At 42.7% G+C, this 10,715-nt stretch overlaps 2 protein-coding genes across 2 annotated transcripts; both read left to right on the forward strand.

Annotated features, from left to right (window-relative positions):
• The first annotated feature begins 224 nt into the window (after positions 1 to 224).
• Positions 225 to 2,152, forward strand: LOC147450539 (uncharacterized). The gene is made up of 2 exons (XM_086520742.1): positions 225 to 1,213; positions 1,308 to 2,152. Exon 2 carries the CDS (start codon positions 1,461 to 1,463, stop codon positions 2,118 to 2,120), a length of 660 nt encoding a protein of 219 aa, XP_086376868.1. The 5' UTR covers positions 225 to 1,213; positions 1,308 to 1,460; the 3' UTR covers positions 2,121 to 2,152.
• Positions 2,153 to 5,347: 3,195 nt separating this feature from the next.
• Positions 5,348 to 6,476, forward strand: LOC147450540 (uncharacterized). Its single transcript, XM_086520743.1, has 2 exons — positions 5,348 to 5,543; positions 5,611 to 6,476. Exons 1-2 carry the CDS (start codon positions 5,375 to 5,377, stop codon positions 5,712 to 5,714), a joined length of 273 nt encoding a protein of 90 aa, XP_086376869.1. The 5' UTR covers positions 5,348 to 5,374; the 3' UTR covers positions 5,715 to 6,476.
• Positions 6,477 to 10,715: the final 4,239 nt, after the last annotated feature.

Consider the following 10,715-nt stretch of genomic DNA (forward strand, 5'->3'; position numbering starts at 1 on the left):
TTTGGAGTGAGAAAGTTTACAGGGAGAGCTTGGCAATGATTGGCCGTGCATGCCATTCGACTTCGAAGTGGAAGAGTGCATAACCAATGTGAATGGCCGCTTAAAAGAAAGCTTTTTTTTAAGAGAATCATTGACTAGCAAAAATAGAGACTGGCGGTTAAAAGCAGACAGCGCAGGGGAAGAAAAAGCTGGGCAGGTTGACGAGAAGGAGAGGGCCGAGAGCAGCGCGGTGAAAAATTGACTAGCGCGTCACTGTCGAGGGCCGCCCATGAGCAGAGGAGGACGAGTTGACAGTGGGGTTGCTTGTGGTGAAGCCAGCAGAAGAGGAAACAATTGAGTTTTCGAGGTGCTGGTGGTTTGGAAGCCGACCGAGCAGGGGCGACAACTGCAACACCGAGTGCCGGATAGGGAGCCGCCATTCGAGCAAGGAACAGATGTCACCTTCATTGGTAGGTAGCAATGTATCTGGTGGCGAATCAAGAAAGTGGCATCAACTATAGTAGCAAGGGCAGCATGAGGGCTCTCTGCAGGCGAGAGTAGCATAGGTGTGAGAGCCGGGTGGTCCAGTCAGCAACTGTAGGAGTTGAGAGCACCGGGTGGTGGAGTCGGCAAGTGAAGACAGAGAGCCGCCAGGGTGTGCGACGAGGAGGAGGGAGCCGACGAGATTTTGGAAGAGCAGGAGCAGCACAAGGGAAAAGCAAGGGAGTTCTACCAGTGTGATTTTGATATTGTTGGGCAATATGAATCAATGGTTCCTGATTTTTAGGTACTGAAACTGTTGACAGAGAGCCTTGACAAGCTGAATATTGGAGACTATTGGTGAAGCTCAATCATAGGAGGATTTTGGATGGCATGCTAGAGCTTGTGGGGTGATGAGGAGGTACCACATAGCAAAGGTTTAAAGACGAGATAATCAAGGCAAGGGAAGATATCGGGAGGTCTTTGAAGCAAGTGCCTTGTCGAGTAGGTTGAGAATGAAAGCGAGGAAGAAAAGCGAGCGTCAACTTCAGTAGGTAAAGGACTTGGTTGGAGCCGACGAACTGCTAAGGCCTGGAGAAGCAGATCTTTAGCAATTTTTAGAGGTTTGTTTGAGTTAAAAGAAGACTAAACCAAGCGATGGCAAAGTGAGTGCACGTGAAGGTGGTCAGGAAGAGCAAGGGAAAGGCATTGAGGCCATATAGATTTGGCATTTGCACTTCCGCTCATAGTCTCGGTGAGTTCAAGAGCACTTGTTCCCTTTTGCGATCAAGTTTTTTTTTTGTATTCAGATTTTAGTTCATTTAAGTAATTCCATTCAAGTTGTGCAGGGTGTTCTTTTGGTGCTATATTGTCTTGAGATGTGCATATTTCTGTTACCGTTTCCCACAGCGAGCAACCCCGTGCTGACCCGGCTCAACTCGTGAACATAAAATCCCCCGACATCTTTGGTGAACCCGACGCGAAGCGATCCAGGGTGGAAAATGTTTGAAGAGAGGATGACGACGACATCTCAAGTAGAGATGATGCAGCAAATGATGCAACGATTTGATGCTTTCTTGCAGCAGCAGCAGCAGCAACATCATCAGGTTACTTATGAGGAATTTGGTTTAGACCGAGAAGAAGTTTTACAAGGATTAGCCCAACGAGATGAAGCAATGGAAGAAGCATTGGATAAAGTCTCTTTTGAAAGAGGTATTTTTTATGGCTACGATAGTGATGGATATCTTGCATGCTACAGGTTAGAGATGGAGCTTATGGGTATTCCAACTAGGCATATGATCAAGGAGTTTGACCGGCTAGTAGCTCCAGAATTACATGATCAGATACAAGAGCTTATCGATAAGTATGCAAATAATTGGGCTAAATTTAAAGAAGCAGTTGTACAAGTGGGTGATTGGCACATAGCCTTGGAAATAGAGCAGATGAATCAACAAAAGCAGGTTACTTTCAATAAAGGTGATGGAGATCAATTGCAGACAATCAGTTATGATGAATTTTCGGAGCAAATTCATGCAAGAAGTAAAGCTAAAGCACGTGCAGCTTTGCAAGTACCAGATTTCATCACACAGCATCATGCATCAAGCAATCTAGCACAGGTAAACAATAAATTTCAGACTAAATTTATTGATGAAAATTTTTGAGAGCTTGCTCACATGGTAGCTGCCTCTATCATTGGTTCTTGTAAAGAATTAAGCGAAGGTGAAAATGTTGTTGTCAGTGTTCCACATACTAGTAATCTTTGCAGCATGGATTGTTCTCAAGAAGTTCAAGATGATCCTTTAGAAGGTGTTGATGGTCCTCTCATCACAATGGAAGCATGCAAGGCCAAGCAGAACAACAGGTTTCTTGAAGATGATTCCATTGATAAAAACATTTATACTGTAACAAATGAAGTGCAAGAAATTATGGAGTCAATAGAAGCTGTGCATGAGGGTATATATGAGTCTACAATTGCTCTTGACGATATATTTACAGGTGCTGATATCACAGAGCAAGATGATGATGCAAATAGTGAAGCTTCCTTGTCAGGATTGAGAGAAGAGAATTCCATTATTGGTGTCTTTTTATCTAATTGTGGTATGTATGAGCAACATATGATGGATGATTTCTCTACTGTTACTATCTATTCAGAGGGGGTGCATGAAGAATCTTCACAAGGTATCGATCAATCTTTGGCAACCATAGAAGTACGTGAAGCGGAACATGATGAAGAGATCTATGAAGATTGCTTAGATGATGTTCTTTGTGTGCCTGACATTTCTGACATGACTGAAGTACAGGATACTGGACACGAATTTTCTTCTTTTGTTATTTCTCTTGAGCTACAAGAGGAAGCAACCCACAATCCTTTGACAGATGATGAGAGTATTTACTGCTCTACTGATCCAAAAGTGGATGCAAATTCACGGAGTTCCAAGTAATAATGACTGTGACACTGATGCAAGATTTTCACAAGTTCGTGTGGTAACTATGAAGTCAGAGGGGGTGAATCACTATGGATAAAGCAAAGGGTGTACATGATTTTTCAGTTTCTTTGACAAGGTACTGGCTATGGTTGGGTCCATATACTCTTTTTACTTATTCTTATGTCAATGCTATTATGGTTACCGGTAAAAGGTATGCAGTGTTCCTATATGCTTGCTGAGCAAAAGTTGTCAAATGTTTACGAGAGCTGGGTATTGCACAATGATTCAAGGGAAGTTTTGCTTTACTGTGAGGCTCATAAATGCTATGTGCTTGCTATGGTATTGGATCCAAGAGATTTTGAGATCCTTAAGAAGCACGTTGAATATGGTTGGGTTCTTTTGGGTGCACAATGTTATCGGTTGCTAATTGATCCAGGAAGAACAAGCTCATGCCAAGGTTGTTTGATGTCGATTCAGATCAATAATGTATGCTCGTGTGGATTTTATGCAGCTCCAGCTCTAGTGCTTGGGAAATGTCTTCTTAAGACATTTGATCCAGGAGGACAGGTTTATGAGAACGGCTTATGGCAGTTGATATATAGACCATATGACCCTGGTGGTGTTCATCATGCTCATAGGTTATGGCAAGAGATTTACAGACTTTGCAGTGGATCATGCTTATACTTTATTGGATGGAACTACTTGATTGATGGAAAATTTCTGAGTTTTCCCTTTGATCTTGGAGGCTTATGACTCCTTGAAGTCAAATTTTTGATAGTTATTGGTAGCATGCTTACATTCGACCACTGCTTGCATGCGAGCAGCTTTTATACTTACAGTTTTTTGGCACATCCCGGAGGATGTGTAGGTTCAAAGGGGGTGGATGTTGTGCTGTCGTAAGTCTAAATGGAGAATTATATGCAGGAGTCACATATTCAGTGTTTTTTATGAGTGCTTGGAATATGGTTGGGAGCATACCATTTTCGCACGATTAAAATCTTGCAATGGCCATCATGTGGCGTGGGAATGGTTTTTTATATCATAACTTGGAATTTGAAGTCATCACTGTCAAATGTTTCTCGAGTGAATATGGGCTTTGACCTCGAATGACGGTATCACTCATGCTGATGCAAGGGCAGTTGAATGATAAGGTTGTGCTTAGCGAAGTTTGGTCGATATTTGTGCCGGATAACGTGTGCTAAAAGAGCTAAGGTAGATCAAGGCTATGGTGGTGTTTTGCAAACTAGACATCAACGAAGTCAAGGAGGCTACAAAGGTGATTGTAGTGCGCACTGTACCTACCATAGTGTTTGTCATAAAAGGCCTTACACTTGGGACAATGACGGCGTCCGTGAGGGTTCCCCGAGACGCACTTTGGGACAATTTTTGGCTTTGGAGTGAGAAAGCTTACAAGGAGAGCTTGGCAATGATTGGCCGTGCATGCCATTCGACTTCGAAGTGGAAGAGTGCATAACCAATGTGAATGGCGCTTAAAAGAAAGCTTTTTTTTAAAGAGAATCATTGACTAGCAAAAATAGAGACTGGCGGTTAAAAGCAGACAGCGCAGGGGAAGAAAAAGCCAGGCAGGTTGAGAGAAGGAGAGGGCCGAGAGCAGCGCGGTGAAAAATTGACTAGCGTGTCACTGTCGAGGGCCGCCCATGAGCAGAGGAGGACGAGTTGACAGTGGGGTTGCTTGTGGTGAAGCCAGCAGAAGAGGAAACAATTGAGTTTTCGAGGTGCTGGTGGTTTGGAAGCCGACCGAGCAGGGGCGACAACTGCAACACCGAGTGCCGGATAGGGAGTCGCCATCCGAGCAAGGAAAAGATGTCACCCTTGTTGGTAGGCAGCAATGTATCTGGTGGCGAATCAAGAAAGTGGCATCAACTATAGTAGCAAGGGTAGCACAGGTGTGAGAGCCAGGAACCACAAGCATGCTTGATTGGTATCTTAGCTATATGGACAACACATAAAAGCGAACTTTTTCTTACCAAAATTCAACCCATTAAGGGCATGGTGGATCAACCCACAATCCAAATTAATATTTTGAGTATGACTATTGATAGTCATTGTTTCATGCTAATAACATACTTTAGATGCAAGGGGTATGACTATTGAAAAGTTTTCAAAACCCCCACTATATTAATTTGTATCCCATTCGGAGCTCATCAAAGGTTGGACTATGCATTGAGGCAAAAAGTTATTCTCAACTCCAGAATAATGTCGTCCATGGGATTAGACGAGATCTGCATCGACTGAAAAATAATTTTAGGCAAGTGAGTTTGTGTACACATTTGAAAGGCAAAAGAGGCAAAAGCCCAATGCAGCAACGTGCCACGTTCAGCATCATAACTGTAAAGTTCTTAGATCTTGACTCTTCGACGGAGGTGGCCGACCTCGTCCATGCATTGACCGTCTGTCCTACATCACCACCAGCTTCCGGTTTGACGCACATCGCTTCTCTCTCTCTCTCTCTCTGCACAGACGCTACCATGACTCAGAGTACAGTTACGAAGGAGCCAGTCCCGTCTCCGCCCTCAGCCTACGGAGCTCCTAATGACGCTCCTAACATGCCTCACACAGTTACGACCGCAGGCTTCGAGGGGCCAGTCCCGCCGCCGCCCTCAGCTTACGGCGCTCCTAATTATGTTCCAGCCCAAGGTGCTTCCAAGTTCCCCTCTCTCTCTCTCTCTCTCTCGACGTGAATTAAATCTGTTGTTCTGAACAGCGCCGCCTGCAACGAATACCATCAATGTTAGCAATACCCAAGCGGTGCCAGCTACGGATCATTATCATGGCGGCTGTGTGTGTGGCGTTGGATGGGGACTGTAAGTGAGCTTCTCTAATTACCTCCTGTTGTTGGTCACACGCATACGTCTTGTTAAAGATGGATTCCCCTCGAGAAGGACTAATTATAGAAAAATAATGATTTATTTTATTAGATGTGCTTCTCACACACCCATTGTCACTGCGGGTGTGGCTCAGAGGAGATCTAGCGCCCAAATTTGGAGGGGCGATGCCGCTTTGATATGGGCCGTCAGATAATTCAATGAACTAGGGTGAACTAAGGCGAGGTAAACTAGGGTGTGATTGTGTGCCATGCCCACATGGATAGCGACACGTGCTAACATGATGATAGGGATTTCGTGTGAGTGTTGGGAGGTCTTGGGTTTGACCGACACTCTACGAGGAAAACAAACTAGGCGTGAACGCCTATTGGCGGGTGACCTTAGGGAGTCACTTTTGTCCCCAAGTTGACCTCTAGTTCACCAAGCGATCGAACGGCTGAGATCAAAGCCGCTCAACGTCCCCCAAATTTGGGCGGTGTTGTTGGTCATACGCACACAACATCTTGCACTTTGAACGTGCTGTAAGGTGAATTGCCTAAAGGATAATCATAGGGAAATATTGATTATAGTTTGTATTTGATGTGCTTCTCACATACCCTCGTTGGAAACAGGGAAAGCCTGCACAATGCGACTTCACTCTTTTATGTGGATCTAGAGAGAGGGAAGCCAAAATGTTATAGCCGGTGAAGTTAGAGAGAGGAAAGTGCATGTGCGCAAGATAGTATACTTGCTTTCCTATAGTTGGGAGGTCATATGTTCGAGTATCGTGGTCCACCCGCCCGCGGGGGGGGGGGCTGGGCTTATGTGTTCATCACCTTGAATAATCAGTTTTGGAATTACTTTGTTAAGAAGTTGGAAGAATCCCCCTCTCTCTCTCTTTGGGGAGTTAAAATAGTCCATGTCTCTCTCTCTCTCTCCAATAGACAAGATCAATCAATAGACTATGCTTAAAATAAATTTTATGCCTAGTCAATTCATGAATACACACAAGCTCTATTATTTCATTAGGCTTAAGTTTATGAGTTTATGTTTGAGTGATGCACTTAACTTTGATGTTGGGGTAAGCTTTTTAGGAGCCCTCTAGCCATCTATGGAAGATGAGACGATGACATGGTCCAATAGCAAGAGGATGAAACTTCTATAACAAATGACTATCAAGCACTAAGCTTACTTAAGGGGCTATTCTCTAATGAATCAACTCCATTTTTAAGTTCTATCATTTGTGTCTATTGTCAAAATTTTAGAATGAAGGTTCAATAAAAATCATAGATTAACCAAAGTAATCATTCAATTGGTGTGACATTGAACATATTTGAGCATGAAAATTGGAGAGCATGCATTAACTTAAATTCAATCATGCATCACACACATGCTATGATACTGCAAGAAAGAGAGAGAAGAATTCGACACCACTTGAGGGCCGGACTTTTTGGAGCTGACCCCCCCCTCTTTGAAAGGACTTTTTATTGATAAATTCTTCTTCTTTAGAAGAGTCTTTGTTCAATACAGGTGACTAGTCACGCTTTTAACTATAGAAATTGAAGAGATGAAAGCTCTAAAATTTGACAAATTTTGCAATTACACTTTTCACTTAAAAACTTCCTTGAACTCAATCACAAGGTCCTAAACACCTCGTGAGTGATAGGATCTACTGCGATTAAACTAGAATAAGGTCTCGGGGAGGTCACTTCAAAATTCTGTGACTATATTGTGAGTGCAGTAGAAGGGATTTTTTTTTTCATATTCTCACATACAAAAGGGTACTCTAAAATGAAAGTGGGGAAAAAAATTAGAGGTTGAATAGAAAAAAGGTTTATTTTATTTGTCAAAATTTCACAGATAAGGAGTTTTTAAAATAGTTATTGAATGCACACGATAACACGATTTATACATAGTGGACAACCCCCCCCCCCCCCCAAACACGAGAATCAGGTTGTAAAGAAGATCTGTACGCATTAAAAAGTAGTATCCAACATAGTTAATTTTGTATAAACTTAACCAACCATAGCTATAGAGACTTGTGTGTGTGTGTGTGTGTGTGTGTGCGTGTGCGTGTGCATGCATGTGTGAGTGCACGTGGGTGTGTGTGTATGTGTGTGTGTGTGTGTGTGTGTGTGAGAGAGAGGGAGAGAGAGAGAGAGAGAGAGAGAGAGAGAGATGAGCCTTGAGAAGAGCATGGAGATCCTTTTTTGGTTGAGGACTGCATGGAGCTTCATGAGACAGGAAGACAGAATTTTTCCTAGTCTCTCGTGTTGAATCAATGGCAATTAAGCATAGTAACATTCATACTAACACACATTAATTAACTTGCTTACAAGATGGGAGAAAGAGACAATATGAACTCAAATGATGAATTGTCTAGCTTGAAAGAGTGATTACAAAAGTTGCTTTTATAGCATGAAAGATGCATCTCCACTTGCCACATGCATCTCCACTTTCCACATGCATCTACTAAAAAGAGACCTTGGATTTTTGGATCCACCTTTATAGGACACTTTTAAGTCAGTGAAACTAATCCAAAATGGTTTTACTATGCTTTAAAAACTCCCCCATGGGTAGTACCATGTCTTGGGACACTTTTAGGCCATGTTTCACATGCTATAAGGGCCACTGGGATGCCATGTAGACAAGGGGTGTTCTAAAACATTCATTTTTGGGCTAGACCAAAGCCCACAATCCTAAAAACCCTTGACTTGGGGTTTGGGCTACAATTTCCATCTTCGAGATACTCCGAGAGCCCAAGCATGCGGCATCTTGCATACACATCATCACAAATTTTTGCACACATGGAGAGGTCTTAGCAAGGGAGACTCTCCAAAAGCTAAGGTGTATATCTCCTTACAAAAGCACACTAAATTATCCAAGAGTGATAAATTTATAGACATACATAGCGATTCACTTAGTTGTGTTTAAAGAGAATACCCTTTGCTCGATATAGTGGGTTTGAAGCTTAATTATGAGTGAACAAGCTTTAAAGTCCTTTTAGATGTGTATGAGAACAAGGTTTTGTTCTTTGTTTTTGCAAAACTCACAATATGTGGGTGAGTATATTAGCAAAATGAAAGAATTACATGAAATTATGTGCCTGTCACAAGCCACAAAAGATTACAATAAACACCAGAAAGACTAGAGAAAATATACCACAAGGTTTCCACTACCCCTGCACGGACTGCCACTCGATAACAAGGACATCCTTAAGATACATCAACTCGGGAAAGACCAAACCACTAATAGAGAAACCATTCCGACTATGATTACATTGGCTGATTAGGGTGCCACCTTTAAATGGTCCATAACAACACACGGACACATCAACTACGGGATTCACAATACATCATAAATCTGAGGAAGGGGGGAGGCATGACCTCCATAAATGGAGAGCTTGGACACCACACAAAAAGAGCGCAATCCACGAATTTATTGCACTAGCCACTAAGAACCGATCATCCACATGAGGAAGCGAGAAAAATGCCACAAAAGAACAAGAAGAGAACGTACATCTGAAGCAAATCAAAGAATACCATATCCGATGTAGCCGACGAGAGCTCGAACCAAAGACACCCCAAATTGTGGGCCACCAACCATCACCAGAGAATAGGCCTTTGAGGTGTTCCATGCACCTACGTTAGGAGTACCCCACCACCAGACGCAAAACACCCGAGGACCACCATAAACCAATGCCCACAGGTTGGAGGCACCAAACTGGGCGAGACCACAAACCATCATCCTCACAATGGAACCAGTAGAACACGAATCCCACTCCCAGTTTTGGATGCAGACTTTGGAAGCCCTTTTGCAAAATATCACAGCCCTTGCATTCCATGACTGCCCTATGGTAGCCCTTGACCTTGGATGTCATTGAAGGCTCCCCATAGCCATGCAGGGACCCTCGATCTAGGCTCCTTCTGAAGCCACTACAGTGCACCACTGCTTGGGATGCACGAAGGTTCCTTGCTAAAGTACGAGAGGCCCCTAAGGCACTTGAATTCAAAATTTGAAGGGTCAGTAGCACCGCAAAAGAGGCTAAAGGGATGCCCCCCTCCCAGAGAGGTTATAATAATGGCAACAGTAAAGTTGGCTATGTAGGAGGGAAGCATGCTATAGGAGATAGGTAGCGATTTAATTAACGTGATCACACACACGTGAACACGTTAACCACATTTCAAAATACGTGATCACATTCAATAACCACGTGACTTCCCCTTAACCCATAGAAATTATCCAATTCGATAAGCCCACTAGATGTTTTTAGTTCTTAGTGGGCCCGATTTAGGGTTCTTATAGTTTTCTAGTGGGCCTAGTGAGAAAAAACACATATCCTAGTGAGGTTTTGGTAGGTTTCCTATTGGCTTTTTTGTGATCACATTAATTGTGATTATGTAAATGTCATAATTAACATTGTGATCACAAGAAATTTCACTTGATGAAATGAATATTAAATCTCTGGAGAGAGGCTAGGGCTATTGTTGAGAGAAGAGAACGTTCAGGGGCTTGCGGTCATTGCATGAACATTGAGGGGGGCTGGTTCCTTGTGTAGCGTAGGTCTTGATTGTTGAACTGTGCAATTGTGTTGTAGAAGTGCTTTCATCGGGGTTCTTGGTGGGTTGCTGAGGTGTTATGGAGCTTAAGGGTAATTGGCTCCAAGGGTGCTTGGCATGGATTCAAAGGACACAGGTGTAGCTGAAGAAAAACTTTCCAATGTCATTGTTTCTACAGGACACTCTATATCATAAAGTATATACTTGTATTACAATGTTCAATAATACATCTTGCAAGAAAAACAAGTGCTAAATATATCATTTTTAAAAAAATGCTCAGTTAAGCTTGACTTGGATAGAAACTAGAAAGTTACAAAGAACCCTGGCATGTCCTTTGCATAGGATTATCCAAGAAAGAATACATCAAAGGTGAACCAACCAAATGTACATCTTTACCTTATCACAATATATTATCCACAAACATGATTCTAGAACACCATTAGAGT

This window comes from Adiantum capillus-veneris, chromosome 9 (assembly GCF_014529385.1).
Source record: "Adiantum capillus-veneris isolate H3 chromosome 9, ASM1452938v2, whole genome shotgun sequence".
In the NCBI taxonomy this organism is placed as follows: domain Eukaryota; kingdom Viridiplantae; phylum Streptophyta; class Polypodiopsida; order Polypodiales; family Pteridaceae; genus Adiantum; species Adiantum capillus-veneris.